Source organism: Monodon monoceros, unplaced genomic scaffold (genome assembly GCF_005190385.1).
Source record: "Monodon monoceros isolate NGI ecotype Baffin Bay Population unplaced genomic scaffold, NGI_Narwhal_1 Super_Scaffold_21, whole genome shotgun sequence".
In the NCBI taxonomy this organism is placed as follows: Eukaryota; Metazoa; Chordata; class Mammalia; order Artiodactyla; family Monodontidae; genus Monodon; species Monodon monoceros.
Genome location: NW_021703778.1, coordinates 66591789 through 66619175, shown reverse-complemented (window position 1 = coordinate 66619175; position 27387 = coordinate 66591789). Strand labels below are relative to the sequence as shown.

Here is a 27387-nt window from a genome sequence, read left to right as displayed (position 1 = left end):
AGGGGGAAAAATTCTAGAACATCAAAGTATCTTTACCTCGTAATGAACAAACTGGTCCATTTTCTTGATTCTTAGAGCGCTTATTTCTGAACTGACTTGGAATGTCTAATGAAAGGTCTTCAAAGGAAACAGGAAAACAGAACTGTTAAAGGCATATAACCACACTCAAAAAATACTTTCAAAAATTGATGTATTTTTAAGGATTTATCTCTTTACTGTCTTAGTTTTCAAAGGAAACATTACAGTTATTATTTTAATACAATATCATATCTCCATATGCCAAATATGTCTTACCTAGGAATGGATCAAACTTTCTAGATTCTGTCCCACATATGAGGCAGTTAACCTCATTTTGGAGAATGCCTCCGAATATAGCCGTGACAGCTGTAGATGCTCCATTTCTAAAGAAAATCACACAGGAAAACATCTCAGTAAATATGTGTAAAAGGTCCTCCTATAGGTGGCTCTGTTTGGGGGTGTATATATATCATTTATTAATTTAAATTATAAAATAACACAAAAATTTTGAACCTATATATAGATGTATACCAAGTGAAAGGTTTAAGCCACTGTCCTTCCCCCAGCTCCTCTCCCAATCCCACTACTTTGTACAAAAGTTACTAACAAACAAACACTGAACAGTTGCCATTACTAACAGATCACGTACGTGCCTGTACTCGGGCAACAGGACCCCTTTCCCTCAATTATACCCCTCAGAAAAGAGGGAACTGCCTTAGATTGGACCCTTTGCAAGACTTCTCATATTATGGGGAGCACTCTCAATTACTTTACTTTGAACAACAACCTTGATCAAAGATAGTTTCAGATTTTTTTAGATGGGGAAAATGAGGTAAACAAATTTAATACCTACTTAGTAATCACTGGTGGAGATATGACTTCACATTTGAAGTGCTGGATATTACTATCAACAAGCCGTTTAAAAAGCTCACTTAAAACAATATAATGATTCCCTTGTGGAGATAATATGTACAGCACTTTAAGAACAATAAGAAACCAACTGTCCTAATAGTACTTAACCTCTCTGTGCCTCAGCTTCATCAAATGTGAAACAGGCATAACATCTATCTACCTCAGAGGCCTGGTGACGATGAAATGGGAATATACCTACAGTGCTTTTAGACAAGTGCTTACCAAAAAGAAAGCCCTTAGAGTGTTGTAAACATCTTTTATAACAATAATCAGGATCATACTTGCCTTTTGCTTTTCTTTCCTAAGTATGTATCTTGGACATGCAACTCACAGGTGCACAGCCTGCCACGGTATGGACAGAGAATGCACAAGAATAGTGCACCAGTGACAGCATGATTAGCAAGCACTTATATTACTTAGCACTTACATGCCAGGCTCCATTCTAGGTACTTTCCATGTAAATCAATTAATCCTCACAACAACTCTGAGGTAGATAAGATCATCCCCATTTTGCAGACCAGGAAGCTGAGGTTCAGAGGTTAAATAACTTGGCTCAAGTTCACACAGCTGGCCTAACCTGAGCACCTGCTGTGGACACTACGCTCCTTCTCTTAATTTAACTAACATATAATATTAATGGGTAAATCAACTATACTTCAATAAAAAAATATTATTTTAAAAACCAAAATGGCGGGCTTCCCTGGTGGTGCAGTGGTTGTGAGTCCGCCTGCCGATGCAGGGGATGCAGGTTCGTGCCCCGGTCCGGGAAGATCCCACATGCTGCAGAGCAGCTGGGCCCGTGAGCCATGGCTGCTGAGCCTGTGCTCCACAACGGGAGAGGCCACAACAGTGAGAGGCCCGTGTACCACAAAAAAAAAAAAACAAAAAACCCAAAATGGCTTTGGGTTTCACTGCAACATCAGAATAAACACAAAAATATCAATGGATACTGAGGTTCATTTGTGTGCTGTCATTAATAGTACTACAGTGAACACAGATAATAACTTTTGTGCAGTTACTTGAGCCAGTATATTGCTCTTTTTCGCTAATAGCAATTTGAGGTGGTTTCTGTCACTTGCAGTCAATAGTACTCCTAATACACTGAACCGTACTTCGAGTTGCTCCAAATTAGACCTACTGCAATGATGAGACAGACAAAACTTACCTGAGCAATTCTATTATTTTAAAAGTTTGCTTCCTTTTCTATGAAAGGGCTTCCTTCCTTACTGGCAAAAGAAACATAGTGTAGCTTTCTCTTGTTTTTTTAAGTTGTTCATAGGATACACATGGCTTTAGTAAATTACAAAGGGAAGATACAATGGGAACTGTAGGATATAATGGCCATTTCAGGTTTCAGATTTAATATCTGTATCACAAAGGATATACCCCCCCAAAAAAAATCTACTGAAAAATAAAGGGACTATGACTGACCCTTTTATACTGATGTTCACACACACTGCTGCTGCCTTTAATTAAAATGGAAACTGCTTTATTAAAAAGCACTACATTTAAACTCAATGTACTTCTTCCTTTATAATTTCTTCCTCTGAGAAAAAGATACTAATGAATTCTTGGCTATCTGATGTGTATGGCATTAAGCTTAGTCATTATACAATGACTTAAACAAGGTTCACGAATTATTTCAAAATCACTGTTCCATCTATCATAACTACACAACGAGGGAGTTTAAATACTGGCTACTTGGACAGGCTATTATGCTGCAAAGTTCCTTTATATTGGCACTCATGATTTTCTATGTGTTAAAAAGAACACATCCGCCATTTATTTCTACCATCCTCACCCCCACCTTCAGTAGGGTTCAGTGTGTTTATACGAATAAATACAGGAGACTTTTTTTGTAGTTTTAGCAAATATGATCCTTACATTCTGAAATGCATCCTCCAGTGAATTTAAGGGAATATAAAGGAGCCTGAGTTTTGAATACTTAATAATTTTTTTATCTTCCTAACTCACTACTGGAACTTAAAATTACTATTATTTAAAATACCATGAAAGGGTATGGATTAATACTGAAAACTCATTAGTTTCTAAAAGAACATCTTATATCACACAATGTGATTCCCTAAGGGTGCCCTGGGCATCAAATAAAATAATAAAGACATATATCCTCTCACTTCACACAGACTATCCTTCATAGAGCCCAGCTCAATAGTCTTTGTGTATGAATATATCATCCTAAAATACAAAACAGAATTTTTCATTTAATACTATGTTTGATTGGGTGCTAGCAGCAAGAACATTTCTACCAGATCACAGGCCCTTCCCTTTCTGTACTGGATTCTAATGTGAACCATAGCTCCTAGGACGTAGGTTCAAACATTTAAAAAAGTATGGCAATTCATATTGATTGCCCATCTCTGATACAGTCAGATTGGCTGTTGAGACTGCTCTGTCATTGAAAAGACCTTATCTTACACAAAATCCGATTTACGGACTGTCAGGCAATATACTACAGCAAACCCTATATATAACTTACTCTTTTCTTCTTTCTTTGGGGAGTTCGTCTTATAATCCCTTTCCTGCATAGGTCAATATGAAACTTTTCCCAAAATTTGAACAAAAGGAGACAACTAACCAAGATCCAAGCTGAAATAAAAGTCAATTTTCTCTCCCTCAGCAAAATAAACATTCTGATCTCAATGTATATTTTGGGGTATCAGTACCTGGGAAAGCAACCCAAAAGGTTTGTTTTGTTCATACTGAGAGGCAAAAAAAAAAATTCTGAAAAGTTACGAATGCCTCAATTTGATTAAACAACAGACATATTTTTGGAAAATTTAAGTCCAAATGAGGCTTTAGAAAAATTCACATTCAAAATATTTTAAGCCTGTTATTAGTGAACAAATGTAATTATTTTAGTATATGAAAATTGTCTCCCATACATTATTCAATACAGTTGGAGGAAAATTTTTAAGTGTTAAATTGTACAAATGTTTTCTATTTTTTCAAGTTTAAAAATAATCTATAGCAAATAACGATTAGAACTACACCTGGATGCAAGTACAAGATGCCTTCGATGCTAGTCCCCTTGGTCACAAAGTTCAAGTGCACAAAAGTTTCAGCAAAGGTCCAGAAAACTTCCCACCTTCCATTATAAATCTAATAAACAAGAACACCAGTAGCAATCTGAGGTCTTCCCAGAAAACAAAAGGAAACTAAATCTTACATGCAACATTTGTTACTTGCAGACAGAGTAGAATTCTCTTGCAGAATTGATGAGCGGGAAATACCGTTGAAACCGCCCTGGAGTTCCAAGTGCAGGTGGTCTAACAGGTAGCGCATGAACTCATGAGCGTCCTGCTGCTGATAGCCCCTTGAAGCAAACAGAAACAGTCACTGTGGGGCTCCGCCTGCCCAGCCAAACAGGCAGGAGGGCAAAGTGTTGAGAAGGGCCACAGCCCTGCGCTCAGAGCACAGGGAGGCGCCCTGATTCTTGCTCCTCACTTCCTCCTTGTTTTACATGTAAAAGCACCTTCAAGACAGAATTCCACTACTGAAAAACAAGTTTGAAAACACAGAATAGTAGAGCTAACTGGACTTCTAGTGATCTCAACTGACCTCGCTTAAGAGGAAAACTGAGGGGCAAAAAAGGGGTTGTGTGACCTGCCTGAAGTCCTGCAACAGGAGAGTAACATGTCTCCTGGATGGACTGTGAATCTTCCCATTTCCCACATGGCCTCTCTAGAAGATGCTCAAATGTTAAAATTTCACATCTTAACCTGCACCAGAAAACTAGGTCTAAACCACCATTACAAGAAATAAGGAATTTAAAACTAAATCTTTAGACTGAAAGATACTAATTTTTAAACACTGGCTGAAAGGAAGAAAAACTTTATCTAAAGAGTTAAAGATGTATAGCATTCTATACTTGCATCCTAATCTCTGATTCAAGAGATTTTTTAAATAATAAATAAAAACTTTAAAACGCATTGACTTATAATTATGCTCTAGCCTAAAACTTTAATATATACAGCAACATATTCTGAGGTTACTTCTTACACTATATTCAGTCAGGAAATTCTATGGAACTCTTCTACTAATACAGATCAATGACAAGTGAACAGTAATGAAATCTGACAGAAAATTAAGCTGGTATAGTTGGAAGGTAACAGAGGTTTATGTAGATAAATCCAGCAATGATATCTAAAGTACATTCATAAAATTATGGATAGGAAAGACTACTGCCTACATTTTTACAGGCATGGAAGGCTGAGCCTGCGCGTCCAGAGCCTGTGCTGTGCGGCGGGAGAGGCCACAACAGTGAGAGGCCCGCGTACCGCAAAAAAAGAAAAAAGAAAGGACAGGAAAAGCTGGGCATGCTAGGAAGCCATAAGAAGTGTGGCAAGTAGATATATGTCTGCAGATATATGTCTGCTGGGAAGTTCAAACTCAGGAACAGTTTCCCTGCTAAGTGACTGGCTCTTGGTTTGGGTGGGAAAAGAGAAAGAACAGCTCTGATGATTTCTATGTCCAAAGCTGTTGATTACATTTAGGGTACTTTTTTTTCTGCATTTATTTGTTTATTTAATAGAGGAAAGTTGTTCCTACTTCTACATGCATGATTGTATTTCAGGCTCCTCACTTTTTTCGCCCTTAGGCCATGCCGCGCAGCTTACGGGATCTCAGTTCCCCGACCAGGGATTGAACCCAGGCCACAGCAGTGAAAGCCCGGGATCCTAATCAGTAGGCCACCAGGGAACTCCCCAGGCTCCTCTTATTTTATTCCAAGGTATCACACTCCCTAGATACTGTCACATGTTAATCAAGGAAAATGGGCTTTCTAAACTTTAAAAAATTTTACTTTGGGATTATAAATACAAACATAATTCAAGACCCCATTGCATTTCCACTTCGGCATGTTCTAAGAACTTTTACCCTGTACACATAATAGGAGTAACAATTACGAGAAGAAAACCCTACCTCACACCTGGGCACTGTGCAGTGACCCTGCACTAAAACTTTATTCATGATATAATCTCAAGATCTAGAGCTAACCAAGAGAAAATTATTCCCCGATTACATGAAAGTGAGGAACAATCTGAATTACTACAGAACGAAGAGAAAGCCCTGCTAAGAACACACACAGACATCCTATTCTGATCAGTCGTTAAGGAAATCTAAGAGTTCATATGTGATAGGAATCACTCCGGAAACGCCATCCGAATTTCTCAAGCTGGTTACCTATTCCAAAAGTTCTTTCCCTTCATTGGTAGGAATAATAGAATGAGTAAAATTAAGCAGCTAAAAACGAAATCATGCTCACAGCTGGGCTAAAGAAACCAGAAAGAACAGAGATACGGGCAGATTTAGATGAAAAGTAGAATTCTATTAGAGGAAGAGGGAACTGAGTCACCATGGGAACCAAGTAGAAGAGTATAAAGGTGGTTGGTGGGCCTCACTGGGGGCACGTGGACAAATTACTGTTAACACGTCTATCGCTGACCAACACCTCGAAGACCTGGGTTCTAATTCTGGTCCCAACGCCTACCAGATGTATAAAACTGAACAAACTACTCTCCTCTGTCTCAGTTCCGTCCTCTTTCAGATGGGCTAACACTTCTTACCCTGATGGGAATTTTGTTGTGTTTCTTAATGAAGGTCAGATATAAAATACCGAAAGTGCTCGACACATAATAGACATTCAACAAATGGAAGCAATTTTTATAATAACCAAACACAAAGATTAAATCCCCATCAAGAGTCTAAGTAGGTGATGGTTAGAAATTTTGTATCAAGTCCAGACGTGATTAGCAGTAACTTAATCATTTCTACCTTTCCTATTTAGAGTCAGGAAATTCTAAAATTCTTACAAAATGATTCTCTCCTTCTCAGGAGAGATTTAAATAACATGAAATATAAAAGAAATTTCCTTCAAAACAAAGACCAGGGTTAACAATAGTCAATTACATCTGATCCTCAAGGCTAGACTCTTATGGCAAGGCAACAAATTACAGTCCTTTGAAGCTGTTACCCTTTAGACATTTCTCCATACTACCAATATATCTAAACCACTCTGAGACAGTAAAGCAAGATGTATTGCTGAGTTTTACCAGAGCGTGCTGGTTTTAAAAAAGAAAGAGAGGGCTGTACATAAGGCGCCAAAATCATGGCTAGTAAGAACCATGACGTGCTTCAGAAAGATAAAATCAGCAGAAGGTGGTGAAGGCTGCTGTCAAGCACCCGTAGTGCTTCAGATCTGCTGTTACCTACGGGGAGGACTAGCTTAGGAGAAGAGGGAGATTTCTCTGACAGCAGGGCTGTTTCCCCACTCAAGCGAGACAAGATAAAGAACACGGGAAACGCTGTGACGCTATAACCACATTAGGAGATGATGTGTTAATTGTGTTACCTTCTGGAAAGCGAATGAATCCCAATGGACTTAACTACAGTCTTGTAAGGTCTTCAGAACCCAGACCAGAACAGTGAATACGATACCATGGTTTTCTACTGACTACATTTGGATTTTTTTTTTTTTTTTAGCTGAAATAACAGGACGGTGTATGATGATAATTACTCTGTATAAGATTTTGAAAAAATCAAGGAAATTTTGTCCAGTATGTTTTACCTAGAGCACGTAAGTTATTTATAAGGGCTCTGTTTTTATAACAACAAAATGCCCTGCCTTTTGTTAAAGATTTTTCTAAGGTCTATTATTTAAACACATTTGTCTAGTAGGATATATCCAACTTCTGCTCTTCTCCTTAAAAAACAAAACACTGGTTTCATTATTGAGAATACCACCACTGTTGGAAATTGTTTCAGGAACAGTGTAAAGACTAATATTAATGTTTTAAACATCCTTCATTAAATAATACTTACCTAAAATTCGGCATAATCTTCCAAACAACATAAAATAAGGACTCTGGGCTAAATGCAGTCTGGCTACCTTGCCATAATGCACAGAGTGTCTTTCTAAACTCTTCCACCAAAGACCTAGAAAAGAGCAGGGGATGATGAGACCCTCAGCATTAGTGAGAGGCTGCTATTTCGATACATAATGCCAAACTGTCTAAAATCCACAAATAAAAAATGAAAACATAGTAAGAGTTTGGTCTCTTCTGAACTCAACCTGACAGCTAAGTACAGCATCTCAAAACCCATACAAATAGCAGTGATTACAGACAAAACTAGTTTTTTAACTATATGGTGAACTCTGAGTATGCCAAAGTACTGCCATACTTGTAAAATAAAGCAATGGATAAGTTACAAATCAAATTACCTAAGGATGAAATGTTTCAAAAAAACCCATAAAACAAGTAATAGAATCTCTTTCTCCGTCTCTTGCCTTTCTCCTTCCTGCCACTCTCTAGGAGCGCACTCCCCAGACCTCGGTGCGTGACTGCTCATCTCTGCCGCAGAGTTCATCTGGCCACAAAGCTTCAACACTCACCTCTATACCAATGACTCTCAAATCCAAATCTAAACTCCAGATTTTTCTCATGACCACTTTTACTCAGCTGTCTCCAGGTTCCAACAGGAATTTTCTACTGGCTGCCCTCTTGTCTCTTCTAACTCACTGTGTCCTAAACCTGCTCTCCGTACTCTCCCTACGGCCCCTCAGTCTCCAATCGCCCCTTCTCTCACAGGAATACAACTTCCATTTTTTTCTTGGCACATGAGCTCCTGGAATAAAAAAAAAATCCATTTTTTTCTTGGCACATGAGCTCCTGGAATAAAAAACAATTTTTGAGTGTGCCCAACTTCTGACAAATTCCCTTAAAGAGAAAGAGTGGTCCTTCTCATTCACCCCTTCCTTCCAGCTAGAATGAGGACGAAACGGTGGTGCGCCAGCACCATTGTGGATGATGTGGATAAGAGTCTCACCCAGGGCTGGTGGGACAGAAAGCCAGAGGAGCCCAATGATTGTGTGAAACAAACCTAGATGGATAACCTCCAACTTTTATGTGAGAAGATAAACCACGGATGTTTAAGTCACCGTTAGTTTTGGTCTTCTATGCATGTAGGTAAGTTTATACACCTCCTCAACTTCAATGACCGTATGTGTCAATACAGCTACCATACTCGTGGATACTTGGTTGACATCACAGAGAATCTCACTATCTTCTTTCTTAACCCCTGTTATCCAGTAGGTTCCTGAGATACAAATCATATTTTTTACTTCCTAGTACCTGAACCCTCATCCTATGTTTGAGGAACCCCACCTTAAGAGTCAAAGCCTGCCTCCTACTGTGGAAGCTGAAAAGGCCAGGTACTTGCTCTCTCAGCCCCCACCCGCTCCCCCTTGAAGCCAGGACTCAGGTACACGGCCTGGGTATGCCTATTTGAAGCTGGAACAGTGCCAGATTGTTTCTGGTGGCAAAGAGCACAGTCAGGAGTGCAGGGGCCGAGCAGTAACAGCAGCATCCACCCAGCACCCAACTCCAGCAGTGCTGGCAATGGGAACTTCGGTGCAGCATGGACAGCGGTCCTAATGGGACACCCTCATGGATGCCTAGACTCCAGACCTGATTTCCCCCGCATCCACTAATGGTAAGCTCACCAACAGACTTTCAATAAATTCCTTTTCTGCCTAAAATGGCCAGCGGCAATTTCTATAATTCGTAACTAAACCCTAAATGACACTAATGCATCAAGTACTACTAACTCTTCCCTTAACTTTTGTGCACATGTATTTTTTCCTCTTCATTTCACGGCTATTCCCTCTAACCAATGACTATAAAGTGAAAAGCCTCCTTGAATGCAGGCACGTTCCAGCTCATCCTATATGCTGCTACCAAAGTAAACTCTTAAAACACCACTTCTAGTGATATCATTCCATCCCTGCTCCAATGCCTGGCTTCACTGCATACTCCACACTACACACTATTCCAACACGGCCTATCCTATCCTCCCTCAGGCATCTAGGCAGAACACTGTCAGATTATAAGACGGCTTTTCAGAATGTGTGGGGATGGGGTGTGTGGGAGCAGGGATGGGCAGGCAGGGAAAACATTACATTAAAATACATACAGATGATAAATCGTAGCCCTATTTCAGTAATGTTAAGATACCCCTTACGGTCATGATAATATGATAAATCTTTCTGAACCCCAAAGAGAGCGTGGCTGCACTGAATTTGAATATATATTGGTTTGGTTCTCAATAATCACTTGTCAATTTTTTTCTCCTTCCATACCAGCTAAAAATTGACAGTACTGCTCTGTAATTAATTTGATAACTACAAATTAATGTAATTATCCAAGACAGGTTTACCTAACCCTATCAGACAAATCAATTCACAAAGACTAATGATATTCATGCCGGTCTATACCTAAAACTGTGTTTTCTTCATAGATGTCAATTTTAGAATGCCCAAATCCACACACTCAACAAGCGGAGTGCTACATTTGTCCTGCCTACTAGGTAAATAGAAATAAAAGAATTCTAACAATTATTAAGATTGCTAGCTAGATACTTAAACACAATTGAGAGTTGTCTTGGTGTTTGTTTTTTTTTTAATGCACGTGCCTATTAACTCAGATAATGCAGTGGAAATCACCAGTAAGAGTCATTTGTTCTGTAGCTCAAAGCCAGAAAGGACATATTCTTAGACTCACACGTTGTTGTCCCCCTGGCTCCTGGTATGGTACGTTCGCCTTCCTGCTGTCTTTCCATTCCTTAACTCCACAGCAGGCAGCTCTTTGAAATAACAGCAAAACTGCTCAATGTTACTATTTTAAAAGGAAGGGAAAAACATTATTAGTTTTTAAATGTACTATGAAGTAAAGAAAGCACTATGAGACCTATACAGTATATGGATTTTGAAAATGTGATATTTCAATTTCTCATTCAAATGATACTCAATGCAATCTCTTAACATTGCATTTCTTCATTAAGCTTCCTCATTTACTCCAAGAAAACAATATAAGGGGGACTTCCTTGGTGGCACAGTGAGTAAGACTCTGCACTCCCAATGCAGGGGGCCTGGGTTCAATCCCTGGTCAGGGAACTAGATCCCACATGCAAGCTGCAACTAAGAGTTTGCATGCCACAACTTAGGAGCCCTGGAGCCACAACTAAGGAGCCTGCCTGCCACAACTAAGGCCCAGAACAACCAAATAAATAAATACTTTTTTAAAAGGGAATATAAGTAGATGACTTTGCAAAAATAAACAAAGACCTTAAAGCAAAATCTCTGTTCCAGAAATCCTCAATTCCCCCTTCCCATCTGTAGCCTGTCACCATTTCTTTCTTTTCAGGGCCTCTGTTCCCAAGTTTTCAATAATTTCCTCAAATAAAAGCCATGAAACCAACCATACTGTTTAAATACAGTATACAGAGTAACAAGGAGAATTCGGTAGTGACTAGAATTTCTTCTTTGAGCAAGACTAGATAAGCTGAGAGCCAGTACCTTTAAGGAGAGATCACACATGGCTTCTGTTCCTCATTAGCAAGGTGGCCTTGGGAAAATAATTTACTGTGGTCTTTGATACCACATTAAAATCTAAAAGTATGCAACTTTCTAAATAATTTCTTCTGTATAACTTAGGTCAGCCTTGTTGTCTATTTTATTTTTCCTGCTCATCTTACTCTTTTTTTTTTTTTTTTTTTGGCCACGCAGCATGTGGGATCTTAGTTCCCTGACCAGGAATCAAACCCGAGCCCCCTGCCGTGGAAGCACAGAGTCAACCGCTGTACCGCCAGGGAAGTCCCTGCTCACCTTACATTTTGAAGATCTTCTAAACATCTGATCTTATGACCATGCTTAAGACTCAACTAATGATTGAACTATGGCCCACAGGACAAATCTGACCCTGGGCCAGTGAGCTTTTACGTTTTTAAAGTGAGCTTTATTATTTTTAAAGAGTTGTTTAAAAGGGAGAGGGGTGTTGAAGGGAGGAGAAGATGTGTGAGAAAGCCTGGATGTGGCATGCAAAGGTTAAAAATATTTATTTAATCTGGCCTTTTACAGAAGTTTGCTGGCCTGTGCTCAAGCCTATTCAAGAAGGAACAGGAACTAAATAATAACAGCTAACAGTTATTTACTGCTAGGCACTGTTCTAAGCACTTCATGTAAATTATATAGTATCTTCCCGACTACCCCGTGAGGTAGACTATTATCCCCAATTTCACTGATGAGAAAACTAAGGCACAGGGAACTGAGGTAACTTGCCCCAAGTTACTAGGCTAGAGTTAGTGGCAGAGACAGGATCTGAACCCAGAGCCTTTGCTCTTAACCATTCCACCAGAAGCTAACGTCAGATACTTAAGCTGTGACTGTAACAGTACCTGAGTGACTGAAGGATGGCGTTCATGAAACACGTGTTCCCCAAATTCCGAAGGCCTGTGGCACAAATGGCAGTGGTGCTTCCCTGTAAAATGGAACAAGAGGTGGCCTTCAGTAATACCAAGAGAAGGCCAACTGTTTCAACATCAAAGAAGAACAAAGGCCTATATTTGAAACTCTAACAACAAGCCAGTTCGGAATTGATACTTTTCAGTCCAACAAATATTTCAAATTCTCTTTCTACTCTCTGTAAACGTGTCTGGATATTTTTGGAAGGCTGTTTCTGATCCTAGGATTGTCCTAAATGGACGTTTATGAGGAAGTCACCATTAATAAGTACTGTGGAGTACACAGTGCAAAAACCAGGAAGATCCTTAAATAAGTTTAAGACTTAACACCGTCATAAGACTCTATTAAAGCTACTACAAATTGGAAAAAATACAAACATGCCAAGTATTTCTGTCCCCCAGCTTTTAACTCTAAGCCATGCAAATGACCAATACATGTTTTCCTAGCAATGGAATATCAATCTGAAAAAACGACCTGAACTTCCCTTAAAGACTAAGGCTTTGTTTCTTGATTAGCTGTACAAATGCACTGTGATGTCTGAGTACTACAGATGGTTAGTGAATCTACCCATCCAACCCAAAGCATCACTTTAGCTCTTTCTTCCACGAAATTGTAATACTTAATTGTGTGTCTAAACACAGCTAGCATGACAGCAGAGAGGTAGATGCAGGACAAAATTACTGGTATATTTTACAATATTTAGTCATCTTTAAGCTTTGTTACTCCATTAATGGCCATACATTTGGTAAGAGAGATGGGTATCAGAATGAGGAAGCATATTCTTTTATGGTGAAATTGTATTAATGAAGGCCCTAAGGAAAAAACTTACCAAAACTTCAGACCCAAAGCATTTTTTTTTTTTAAGATTTTTATTTTATTTATTTATTTTTTGGCTGTGTTGGGTCTTTGTTGCTACGTGCGGGCCTTCTCTAGTTGAGGTGCACGGGCTTCTCATTGCAGTGACTTCTCTTGTTGCAGATCATGGGCTCTAGGTGCACGGGCTTCACTAGTTGTGGCACACAGGCTCAGTAGTTGTGGCTCACGGGCTCTAGAGCACAGGCTTGTAGTTGTGGCACACGGGCTTAGTTGCTCCGCCACATGTGGGATCTTCCCGGACCAGGGCTCGAACCTGTGCCCCCTGCATTGGCAGGGGGATTCTTAACCACTGTGCCACCAGGGAAGCCCCAGACCCGTAGAATTTGCACTAGGGACCTTTAACAGAAGGAAGCAAGGATCTTTGGGATCCTACAGAGATGGAGTAATAAGGTACATGAGTAGGCGTTAAGAACAAATGCCTCCTAAGGCAGAGGAGCACGGTGGTCATCCTGATGGAAGGAAGGCACTGACACACAGACTCGCTGGGGTATTCAGTCACGTCAAGAATCATTAGTACAAGTGGCAAACATTTTGTAAAATATTCCAAATCCAAGGCATACATTTATAAAAGTTTATAAAGGGCAACATTAATGTTAGAACTGTAATCAAACAGTGACTAGAGCTCAACCAATTCTTATATTTGAATACATTTTAATTACTTACATTTACTTTTAGTAACTTGCTGTTCAGTGATGAGTTTTCCAAAAGTTTTCTTTTCCTATGCCTGTCAGCTGTGAAAGCTGAGCTATTAAAGCACAAACAGACAGTCAAAAAGACGTTCATACATACACAACACTACACAGCAAGACAGAGTAAACATGGCTGTTCTAAGTATCTAGGGTATGGAGCCCTGGAAGTGACTTGTTAGGCCACTGTGGCCCACAAGTGTTTCAAGTAACTGAGGAGTTCCACTTCCCCTGGAAATCCCCACTGCTCCTCCAGCAGGGTGGGACTGGAAGCTGCCACCCCCCGGGCGCTTCCCAGAAACGCTGGCCAAGTGGATGTGGTCTGATGGACAGTCCCTCTCCTCCACCGCTCTATCTACCTAATCAACGGTGAAGCTTCAAACAAGAGAACACCCACTACTCGTAAAAAAGAAAAACACTGGTCTGACATGATTATTCTGAGATTTAACATTAAGTCTCAAATTCTATGCCACTTCTTTCTTAATTTTGATAAAGGTATCATATTTTGTTAGTATGTTGTAATAGATGATGATATAATCTGAGTTTGCAGAATGATAAATAAATTATAGATGCATAGGCATATATCAATTCATTTGATTCAGCTCTGCTACAAAGCATATTCTAAAACAAATTCTAATTAGCACATAAATTCTGAATTTAAATTATCTAAATGTTTCTCATTGAAAGAGATATTAAGTTTGAAATTTGTTAGAAAGTAATTCCTATCTTCAGAGGAAATAATTCCTATCTTCACTTTAAAATTATTATGTATCAGGGGAACTAATCTAAAGGAAGTGAAAGTTACTATTAAACAATATAGACTTTTTAAGTCTACCAACTCTTTCCCATCTTCCAAAAGTACCAGGTTAATCCAAAGAAAATACATAATTATTTTTCTTTCCAAAATTTCCACATGAACTGTCTTCAGAGCATCAGATCTAGTGACAGTCAGCTGTTTCAAATCTAAAAATATTCTTAGGAAAAACGTCTTCAGAAATGTATGTCCCTCTCAGTGTACTGGTGACTACAAGGTAAGAAGAGATAATCCCACATGTACTACGATGTTAAGTTATTCCTTCACAAATTCTGTAAGTAAAGAAGTTCACTCACAAGCACAGTGTATGTACTGTGACAATGCCTAATAGTTAACTTTTGGTTTTAACCTATACCAAAAAAAGCATTTAGCTTTTTAAAAATGTTATTAAATTTTACCATCAATGATTCTCAAAATGGCAGAATCCTTCAGATCCACGCTATTTAATATGGTAGCTGCTCACAACATGTGGCTAATAAATTTAAATTAATTAAACTTAAAAATGTAAAATTCAGTTCCTCGTCACACTAGCTAATTTTCAAGTGCTCAATAGTCACGTGTGTCCAGTGGCTACCATACTGGGCAGTGTAGATCAATACAACGTTTCTGGTGCGCCGTGCTTCTCCAGAGGATACGCTAAACAGTCTAAAGTAAAACTCAAATGTAATCATAGTTCTTTCATTGTAGCTTCCATTACAGAGTAAAGGCTATGTTTGAAAAAATAAAAATAAATCTAGGTCATGTTTATCGACATAGAAAAAGGACCGCAAAGTAGCTTTTTCAGTGGGACCAAGGAGAAGTGTAGACAAGGCAGAGTCTGTGACAGCTTTTGCCTGACGAAGAAATAAATGGAAATAAAAGATTCAACATCTGCACAAACGCATATGCAGGGTCTCGAACTTCCGGTTTTCCCTTTGACTCAGTTCTGATGAATTTATTTGTCATTGAGATGATAGTCTTTTCTTAGAGAAAACTATAAGTGGCAGGAAGAAATAATTTGGTAGCTACCTACTTCTACAACAAAGAATCAAGTTAGTAAGATCTTTACAATGACATCACCACACCAAAGAGTGATATTTACACAAATTACTGCAGGAATCTCCTACCTCACAGTTAATTGTGATTATTTCAGACCAAATTCAATATTCTAGATCCGTGTGTCTATACCTGTGTCTCTAACCCTAGATATGCTCCTGCTGCTTTGTTCAAATTAAAAGGGAGGAGGCGCTTTGAAAAAGTGAGGAGCCCCAAGATGACAAGCCAAAGTGCACTTAAACCCAGACTGTTCTAATTAGCTTAGATTTCAAAGAAATCGATTCTTCCCTTATCAGCTTATAGTCTATTTAGACAGAGACATGCACAGAGACTTTGGTTAACCAAAGCTAGACAGTCAGAGAACTCAAAGAACTTAGGTTATTCCCTCTCAGCACTCAATTTTAAAATACTCTGTTGGCTTCACATGTAAGTTTGCTAAAGGACTCTCACTTGTGGCATGTTCTCACAATACCATTTTTATAACATCGACTGTCAAAATAAATAAGATGTTGTAAAGCAATTACACTCCAATAAAGATTTTTTAAAAAACAAAAAATAAATAAATTAGATGGCACCTGACAATTAGGGGTGATTTACGCAAATTTCACCTGAGTCAGCGACCGTTCCAGGGCCATGCTTCTAACCACTGCAGCTTCAAAAGACATTGCTACTTGGGGTTTCTGTTTACTGCTTGAATTTTGGGTCTAGTGAGCTTTATCTGACTAGCCTATTTGGCTATAGCAAAAAATAATTCTATTCACTTAAGCAGTTTAATTTCTTTATGATGACAAAGCATTTCACAGCTTCCTATACTTTCAAGTGATAAATACTGCCCCTAACAAAAAAAGGAAAAGAAGAAACTAGGATCTTGTGCTATCACATAGATGCACGCTGAACAATAATATAATTAAACCTATTTTCCCTTGATACATAAATTTCAGAGTTTCTAAGAAGACCTCATAATACATTTGGATTAGGATTTTCTAATATCAAAGGTAACTCTATAATGATTTTGTATCATTTTTTGCCCTTCCCTTGCACTACCAAAATTCCCCTTGCAAATAAACTGAGGAGCTTATAAGTTGGTGGATAACTGAAAAACAGGCTCTGGAGCCCTTGCACATGGTTTGTGACAAATATTAAACAAAATAAATGCTGAGCTATGATCACTGACTATGGGCATTTTCAGATACCCAACTCCAAAGTTTACTTTGTTCACATTTCAATCACACTAAAAACGTGATGAAGTTATGGAACTCATAAACAAAAATCTCACTCAGAAATGCTGAAAGACCCCTCAACCCCACTCCACCCCTTCTTTCCCAAGGCCTACTACTTACTTTTCCAAGTTCTGTAAGTGTTCTCTGACTTTCTGTACCAGTCCCAGCTTGGTGTCATTAATCACAAAATCATCACAGCGATAACTGCAAGGAAAATATTAATCAATGTGTGTAAAGAGCTTGAGGAAACCACAGTAATGCAATCACTAAAAGGTCTGGCTACTGCCAAGATGATCACATGCCTCTGCAGGCAGTTACTGTCAGTGGTGAGTTTAAAGAGGACTTGGAATCCACAGTGGAATGCTTTTCAAGAGTCCTTTATAAAAAGCCACGTAGGCAATGAACACCAGTTTCTTTACACATTTTTATTCAAAAGCTCTTCAATTCCTCTTTCAAAAATGAAATACGCTACTACACGTGTTATATTCTTTTCAGTGGTACATAATACATGGAAAATGAAATACAAAGCACCAATTCTGTTCATGTAGCACGAAGCCTAAATCTTTAATGTGATCCTTCCCAACTCAAATTAATGGGGAGTTTGCAGGCAGGAGAGATTTAAGAGAAAAGCAGGAAAAAAGTAATTAACCTGTAGGGATATTTGAATTAAAAAACTAAAATCCATATATTTCACACATAATTTAATTTAAATAAACTGAATTCAGATGGTTGAGAAGAATGAATCTTTTCATTCCAAGGTGTTGGAAAACAAAAACAGTGGCTACATCTTTCAGGAAACCGATAACCGCTTTGAAGAAAGACATTTAAGATGTTCCTTAAAACTGATATTGTGTGTGTGTGCGTGTGTTTTAGCGAGTCAATAAGCAAATAATATAAGGAATCACACATAATAAACTTTAACTTGTACATTAGCATTCAATTTTCTTCCTAGAATAAGGCCAATTTTAATAAAAACAACTTACAAGCTAGTACCAAAATATTCTTTTGAACTGCAGCTTTGTACAAAACCACTTATTATAACTACCAAAGAATAATGACAATAACATTGCCATTCTGAGCAAACAAAAATTTTGAATGCATAGCAATTAGTAAAAATTAGGTCATCTCTAGCAGAATCCAAAAAACATGTCTTACATACCTGAAACCAGTCTATAAAAAAATTGTGAATAGGATGGGGGAAAGTAATTTTTTTAAAAAAAGATTACACACAAAAGCATGGCTTGTGTCTCTTATTCACAGAATTCAAAAGGTGAGTGCTTTTGAAATCTTTAAGTAAAATATATACGTCATTATTTAACATGCCCCTCCGCATTAATTGACTGCCTGTGTTGTCAATCAAGAGTCTCTAACGTATTCTCCAAGCTCCCGTGGTCAATCCCTAACGTTTCTACAAATAGCAAAAGCTACCTTTTACATCCTAGACCGTTTCTCTATGATCAAAGTGCCAGCAATGGCAGGAAAATAATTCCTTATCAGTTTTATGACAAAGACATATAGGAATTAAATTAGTGAAAAGGTTTAATTCCTTGCTCCCTGTCAGCATAAATGTTAAGAGGGTAAGGTCTACTCTGCAAATCTGGGTTTAAGGCACTTGGTTCCTCCATGAACCTCAGGCATTCACTAAAGAATGAAATTGTATTGTTACTCTAATTCCTGCTTACATTTTCATTCTATGTTTGTATAAATATATGCACGTATTTTGGTTAAAAGAATACCCAGTGTTCAAAACAAAAATAACTCCAAATGCTAGTGTTCATCTGGGGAATGAAGTCTAAAAGCAAATTCAGATCATCTTTCATGTATTTACATGCTGCTAGAATATCTCATTGAAAAGTAAACCCCTTAGCTTCTACAAAAAAAAAAAAAAGGGTTGCTTTGTTTAAAGAAACAAATTGTTTCAGATTATATGAAATAACTGATTTTTTTCTTATTAAAGTAATTCTTTTTGGTGTGACATGAATTCAGCCTTTAACATTTGTTAAAGGAACGTTTTCATATATTGAAATACAGATTCATTTACGGCCTTGCTCCATTCTGAACTAAGGTGACTTAACTGGGTCTAGTTGCTTCATCTCTTTGAATGTTCATTATTAAAGTGAATAAGTTTCTCTAGACTCCAGAGCTGTTCTAATGTGACTAAAGCAACTGAGGAAATGCATTTTAATCTTTTAAAATTTTAATTGATATAAAATTTTATTTAACTAAAGCAGTATAAAATCTATTTCCATTAAATACTTTATGGTTTTCGTAAAACTATATTTCACTTTTATTATGACATCATATAAGATGTACTGCAGTGCACAGTGTGGGTGCACATGTCATTTCTAGGATCACACATAAGCATATCACCAGTCTAGTTTATGTCAACAGAAGGTTTCAGTTATTTTTCTATGCAATAATGAAGCGCTGTAATGTGCTTGTTTGAATATTTTCTGCAGACAGCAGGAGTTACAGTGATACCTATGTAAATAGTAATTGGTAGTTAAACTGAAATACTTATTTTAATAATACAAATAAATTATTTTTCTGGGTTAAAAACTAACAATGAAAAAAATTTTAACTTCCAAATGAAGTTTGGAACTTTTAAAAAAAGACTGCACACAAATGTGTAATTGACAACATAGGCACACTAATGAGGCAGTATCGAGTGGAAAAGGTGTATCACAAATTTTATAAATAATGGCAATTATGATTTAATACAGCAGAGGCAAATTAATAAGCTGTGTAAAAAGTTTTAAGATAATAAAGTAGACAATATTGAGTCATTTTCAGCAAATGCATAATAATATAAGTTGCTTCTCTACAGTCAAAAAATAATCAATGAAATTTGTCACAATCAATGAAATCAGAATGAAATGTATAACAAAGAAGTTTCTTAGTGATTTTAAGGATTTGAGCTTGTAATTCTGGCAAGCTTTAAAATAGCTTGAATTCTTGCTCAAGAAAGAAAACCATTTTTAGATGGAGAGATGAAACATTAAATTATTATTTCAGTTAAGGGAGTTATGTTTTAGAATTTGAGATAAAGATCAAAAAGGATATTTTACAAAAAGTGAAAGATCTTCAGTTGATCCACCAAGCAACTGTTAGTGAATAAAAGACCTTTCTGACATTATTCAAGATCAATTCATTCAACATTTGAAAATTGTAAGTACTTTTACTTTTCGCTTTAGATGAGTTTTACAAGACAAGAGACAATGGCCAGTTAATACTTTGGGTACGTTTTGTTTCAAATGACTTCCAAATTGAAATGTCTTCATCTATTTGCAACCTTAAAAACAATCAACCGCATGCTGTAAATATTTTTTAATCTTTTACATCTGTCACTTTCAGCTAGACAGGAAAAAGTTTCTATCAAGACAGACAAGGACCTGCTACGTGGGATCAAAAACCCGGATTTAATGGAATTATTTCCCTTATGTGATCCACTGCATATTAACATATAGAAAATATCTGTGCTCTAAAGTAGACTGTATCATGGATGCAGTTATTAAAATTGTTCAGTATACATGTGCAAATGCTCTGACTCATCACCAGTTTATGGAACTGTTAAAAGAAATGGAAGATAATGAATTGATGACTACATGTTCTTTGCCAATGTTCACTGCTTGAGTCATGGAAGAATTTTACAAAGGTTTACTGTACTGTTAACTCTAATTCAAGATTTTCTTGAAACAAAAGGAACACCTGCCAATATTGAACAAAGAGAAAACATCACAGCATGATTTACATTTTTTCACCTATATCACAGTGCACGTGAATGAGCTAAATTTAAAGATCCAAGGAGAGAAATAAAAGCTTGCTTGTGACCTAGCTAGACAGGTATGAGAATTTATGTTAAAATTTAAACTATTCATAATACAAATCAATAATGACTTTACACATTTCAATGTGAACAAATATACAGAAGATTTTAAATACGATGGCATTATGTAAGTTGTCTGCAAAATCTATAAGAAAAATTGAAGAATGCTTTGTTGATATGGACAAATTTGGAGTTGATTTTCAGTTTATATAATGGTCCTTTGAATTTGATGTTGATAATACTGAGTGGTTACAAGAGTTAGTGGATTTACTTAAATTAGATACAGTTTTGAGACTGATATGCTTTTGCTTTGGGCTCAATTATTCTAAAAAAGATGAGTCAGTCGTGTCAAAACAGATGCCAAGTATTAAAGAAAATGGGTTTTTTTGGTACTTTATTCATTTATTGGAAAATTTTTAATAGTGTTTGGAATCTACATTTTTAACTGCAATTTTTATGACTAAATACAGATCAAGCATTTCTGACGAAAAGTTAGCATCTGAATGGAGGTGTGCTGTACATGTAAAATACATACTGGATTTTGAAGGTTTCATATTAAAAAAAGATGCACACTATGTCTAATAATTCTATATGGATTACCATGTTGACATGATAATATTTTGGATAACTGGGTTAAATAAAATATACAGTTAAAATTAATCAACCTGTTTGTCTTTGCTTTTTTAATGTGGCTACTAGAAAATTTTAAATTACATATGTGACGAATTATTTCTCTTGCACAGCACTGCTAGCCTAGAAAATATCTAAGATACTAGCTGTTCTACTATAATACTACCCAATATTATAAAGAGGTAATAAATATAACTTTAATGAACTATAAGAAGTCAATTTTATTTTGGCTGAATTTGTTCTCACTGGCTTAAAAAGTTTTAAGTTTTCACAATTGTCCTTATTGCCAAGAGTCATTTTTAGATCTTCTTACAGTCACTATGAAGGACATTTACTTCTAAGATTCTAACTTTTGTCCTGTCTGAATTCACCACACTATACAAGTGTTATTAGATGACGATGATAAAAGGAAAGCACCTGCTTCCACAGGTCAAAACGTCCAGGGGCGCCTGGCACGTGGTAGAGGGTCAATAAATGTCAGCTTCCTTTCGCTGTGTAACCAGGGCTGCCTCACAGCACACCCGTCTCTAGCTGCCCCCATCCCCTGTTCTGATTTCTTCTTCCTCCCTGGCCCAGAGGTGAAAAGAAAATAAGTAACAAAAGTAGGAAGTAAATAAGAATTTAAATGTTGTCTGGTTACCTTAGTCTTTAGCTGAGACGCTGCTTTCAAACTGGAAACTATCCCACTAATACTGATATTAAAAAGTCCCAAGGCAATAAGAAGGATTTAAAGTAAACAAGTTCCAAAAATCTCTTCCTGGTTTACAATTGTGTTGAAGGTATTAGGTCAGTATTATGCTTACCTCTAACACCTGAAAAACAAATAAAATTTAGCCACTATTCTTAGTTTTCCCTTCAAGGAGATTACACCGGAATAAGTACAAAAAAGTGCATAACTTGTAGGCTGTGTTTCAAAGCTTCTAGATTGCTCCTCTGAAACTTGGAATGCATTTCCCATTTTGAAATAAATATTGTTATAAAATATGGTTAAATGTTGCAAGGTGAAAATACACCTGGTTCCCAAAACGTAACTGAAATAATATAAAAAGTTCTACTCCTCTTTTTCATCTTTCTACTGAGAAATTGGAGCTGAGGTCCAGGTTTTGGCATCTTTTCATATAAATAGGACTTCACATGTCTAGCAAACAAAAGTCAGGAACTACCTATATTACACAACCAACTTTTAGGCTATTATATTAACACTTAAGCAAGTTTAAATTTCGTGATGTTAGGTGATTCTTCAAGTAAAGATGAGCTCTACCTCTAACAGACTACTTGTCAGACAAGGAAAACGTTTACTTCTGTATCTACTAAAAAGAAAGAACTGTTTAAGGAAATTTAAGTAAACTGAACACTAAAGACAAAAAAAATAATACTTAGAAGTCATATCAGGCAACATATTAGAGATGTTAGATAAGGAAATCAGATATAAAAAGGCAGGGAAGGAGAAGGTACTGGTATCTTTCTCTACTTCTAACACCTTGAGGCAAAGTATACTATCATCTTAGCTATGTAAAAATTAGTCTCAAACCAAATTCCTTGAACCAAATATGACACTAAAGTAGTTTTAAAGTACTTCAAGCCAATGGTTAATAAACTGTTAAATGTAGAGTAGGGTATTATATATATACTGCTGTTCAGAGCAGAAGATACACAATTAATTTTATTACCTTGCACTGAGAGAACATGTAGCAGGTAGCAGGTAAATTTTCATAAGAAATACCAATTATTCATACTACTATTATACTTTGGTAAAAAACTGATAATATCACAGCTCAAGTTATTTCAAATTCTGCTTATTCTAATAAATAGCAAAATTGTCCAATTTCTTCATTACATTGATTCCTTATGTGTACATTTTTAAGATTGTGATTTTTTTTCTAATTTCTAGCATCTAATCATGCCTAATCCTTTCTAAATATTTTTCTCTCTATAATCTCCCCCAAACCCATCTTTTTCCTCCTCCATCTCAACTAATATTTTATTCTAAACCTTGGTTATTTCCTTTAGTATGATATCCCCCTCTGCCCCACCCAAATACAGTGACTTTCAAACGCATAGATATCTGTAGCCGAATTAAACTATAGTATTTGATGGTCCCTGCAATGTCGACCTTACCTAAATTTTCTTCTCTCTCATCTTTCCCTCCCAATCTTCCCTTTCACTTCAGTGTTACCTGCTTTATGTTTAGATTTAAGCTTTCATTCCATACACCACCAACTCCCTTACCCTCCCTCAGTATTTTCCCTGTAGCACCATTCACTTGCTTAACAACAAAAAATATTCCTTACTTGTTCATCCCTATCTGTACTTTTTCCCCATTCTCCAAAAATTAAAACATGCAGCATGGCTCAATTATTTTCTCGCCCTAAAATTTAATGTGGGTTTACCTCCTTTTAAAAATTCTAACTTTAGAAACACTTGTTTCCTTCCTATTTCCAGCCTGTGCCTCATGCCCTCCCTAATTATAAAAGGAAAAACACCAGTCCACTAAGACGAAATCTTCAAATTATTTTCAATGGCTCCTAATCAGATAAAAATTAAGCCACAAAACTGAGCATCCATCACCCCCAACACATTTACACATTTGTACTAATTACATATGCAAGTAAATCTAAATTAATATGCATATAGTATAAAAAAAGAAAAATTTTAGAAGAATGAGCTAGAGATGAAATAAACTTTTTAAATGTCTTCATACCATTATTAAACTAGTATCTCAAAGTACAATATATACATAGGGTGAGGTTTGACATTAATAATAATGGATATAAATTCATACTTCACACAGTCTCAAACTTTTTGTCCAATTTATCAGATCTGATTAGTCTGTGTTTTTATTAGATAGCCAATATTTTTACTTTGTAATGTATTTGATGAGCTCAGAGTAGGAGTGTATGTCAGCTTACCTTTTCCTTGTTCACCAGTATTTGTCTTACTACTGTTACTGTTATTATCTTGGAGGACTTTTTCTCATAAAAAAATGTTTTAAAATGTGTATCCATTTGAAGAGGGTTGATTCTTGGTAAAATTAAATAAACCCATGTAACTAGGCAGACAAAAACCGTTAACATACTGCACAATGCTAAAAGTGAACAAGGGAGAGGACGCCACACATGAAGCTGATTCAGGACACTCCGTGTGTGGTTCATGACGCATAACCACCTAGTCTACAGACCACTGGCAGTAGGTATTTTAAATATTTGCCAATGATTTTATTTTTGCCAGATAAAAAGTTTTAATAAAAGTTCTGCTATTTTCCTCCCGTACCTTCAAGTGCATTATTTTAGAGACCACTGCACTAAACACTAGGTTCCTAACATACAGCTGGTTCTCAATGAATATTTATGTATTGAATAAAAGCAACATATCTGCTATTTTGATTTTTTTGGATGTTGTGCACATTATGTTCGAGGACCATCATGTTCATCAGACCCTGTCTCCAGGAAAACTTTTGAAGGTAAAAATTTGAGGGGGAAAGGAACTGCTTACAATGTCAAGTTTTCTTCACAAAGGATCCATATCTTTGCTTTGTATCTTTCTGTAATACTTATTCCTAGATTTAGTTTATAGTTTTGGTCATTATGTTGAATGTTTGTTTTTTTGTTTGGTCATTTCCATTTTTAACTCATGACTGCTAATGAAGAGAAAGCTATTAGTTTTTGCATATTTATTATGTATCACCATCTCAAAATTAATTAATTCTACTTGTTGTTTTCTACTAAAGTCCCCCTAAGTTTTCTCAGCATTATATAATTTGAAAGCAGAAATAATTTGTTCTTTTCTAATATTTATACCAACAATTTATTCTGTCTTATTTCAATGGATAGAACTGCCAAAGCAATGTTTAATAATAGTGACGATGATGTAAATGATGATAGGAAGTATTTGTCTTGTTTCTGATGTTAATGGAAATAGCTTTAGTATTTCATCAATTTGCATATGTTGTTTGCTTTCTTTGGGGGGAACTATCATATTTTAATAGTTTCCTTTTATTTCAATGTTATTAGTTTTATAAAAATCAGAAATGCCTTATTTATAAATGTATTTTTGCTTCTAATGATACAATCATCTGGGATTCCCTTTAAAATGAATATGTTGGCAGACTAGTGAAATTAACTCAGTAATTATATAATTTTTCTTTTTGACACATTTCACTGGGTTAGATTTGCTTTAAGTTATACTTATTTACAACTATTTTAGTTAGTGAAATTGACTTATTTTCTTTTTGGAGTTTCTATCAGATTTTTGTCTTAAGGTTTTTAAAGTTTCATAATATTAATATACTCAATGTTAAATTTTAAGTGTGAGGCTACACTGTCTGATATAGTAGCTACCAGTACATGTGGCAATTTAAACATAATCATTAAAGTAAAATAAAACATTCAATTCCTCAGTCCCACTAGCCACTTTTAATTGCTCAACTGCTACCATATTATATGGTGCAGGTGTCACACTCAAAACAAAGAAAATCTCTTTCTCAGCTTTAAAATTCTAAAGCTTTTTCCATTCCTGTTGTAAGTGCTATTGAAGCTACCCAAGTCATAAGTCTCCACATCATATTCTTGAAGCACTAAGAAAATATTCCCAGACCAAATCATTCTTCACCCACGTGAAACAAGAAGCAATCATCATACAAATGAACCTGAATTTTTTACGCAACAGTAAAGGAACAAGTCCTTTAATCTACTGGCTATAAGGCAATCTTTATACAGTAAGTCATGTATAATACTAATACCAAAGAAACAAAATCAAAAAACTTTAATGCAAAAAGTACCCCTCAAGAAAGGGCAATGGCAAATCGATCATTAAGTTTTAAATTCCTTTTCATTCCCTTGTATAATAGATAACATCATAATATGACACCTAGAGTAAACTTTGACCTCCAGCTTTATTATAAATGACAGATATAGTTACAGAAAACAAAAAACAAAACAAAGCAAAAAAAGCTGGTATTCCAGTGACTTCATCTATTTCAAACCAAGAAAAGTTAAATCCAAAGAACTCTTTTAGAAAGCAAGCTTATTTTTAAATTCTCTTTTATTCAATTCTAATGCGTGGCCATCAACTAAGCCAATTCTGGAAAATTAGAATCCTTGCAGAGAAAACTCATTTCCTTTGTTAAAAGCAGAAAAGTACCAGCTTATTAAGAAGCAGCCTTTTGTTTTCAGACCACGTGCTGAAAAGTTTCTTTTTAATAAAACTTCAAAATACTGTTTTTAAATCAACAAAATTCTTCCTGTTCTCTAATCTTTACAACACTGAAAATTTGTGCCCCAAAAGTTTATAAGGATAGTCAACAAAAGATCTTCCCCTTTTTAATTTTTAATCACAACTGCCTTTGAAAATGATTCAGCATCCATTTAAACCCACAAATAAAAGCTTTATTTTTATTAGTTTTAATTAAAACTGCTATTTATTATAGGTGTTTAAAATCTAAAATACAAGTCTTTCTTCTAGACAAATGAATTGACTCACATTTCATAATATTTCTTTGTTTGAAGGAGTGCTTTAAAACACTACCCTACCAGAAAGGAAAAATTCTAGTAATTTAGTTTTAATACTCCTTTCATACTTTTGAATTCTCAGAAATTCAGCTATTGTTGATAAGTTGACAAGACTATGTCAGATGTCAAAAGTTATATGTTCAGTATTTTAAATCTATTAACTCCAAATGTCTATCTACATAATAAGTCAAATAAAAGTTCCTAATTTTAGGGCTTCCCTGGTGGCACAGTGGTTGAGAGTCTGCCTGCCAATGCAGGGGACACGGGTTCGTTCCCTGGTCCGGGAAGATCCCACGTGCCGCGGAGCGGCTGGGCCCGTGAGCCATGGCCGCTAAGACTGTGCGTCCGGAGCCTGTGCTCCGCAACGAGAGAGACCACAACAGTGAGAGGCCCGCGTACCGCAAAAATAATTCTAAAAAAAAAGTTCCTAATTTTAATCTTTGTTTCTTCTCAATCAATTTTACTCTTTTTTTTGATACAATAATGTATACCACATACAATTCCATTTGTATTAACTGGGGGAGGGAATTTGGGGTAGGAGGAAAG

General features: G+C 36.4%; 1 protein-coding gene across 5 annotated transcripts in view; it reads right to left on the bottom strand.

The window, feature by feature from the left end:
• The window catches only part of USP3 (ubiquitin specific peptidase 3), a 129039-nt gene that overhangs the window by 33421 nt on the left and 68231 nt on the right, over positions 1-27387 (bottom strand). For all 5 annotated transcript variants that reach the window (XM_029236255.1, XM_029236252.1, XM_029236253.1 and 2 more), the window contains 8 exons: positions 16999-17082; positions 13787-13868; positions 12181-12263; positions 10509-10622; positions 7771-7884; positions 4118-4264; positions 295-401; positions 37-117 (listed from right to left, as the gene is read on the bottom strand). In XM_029236255.1, coding sequence (XP_029092088.1) covers positions 37-117; positions 295-401; positions 4118-4264; positions 7771-7884; positions 10509-10622; positions 12181-12263; positions 13787-13868; positions 16999-17082 — 812 coding nt within the window. The remainder of the gene's footprint in view (positions 1-36; positions 118-294; positions 402-4117; positions 4265-7770; positions 7885-10508; positions 10623-12180; positions 12264-13786; positions 13869-16998; positions 17083-27387) is intronic.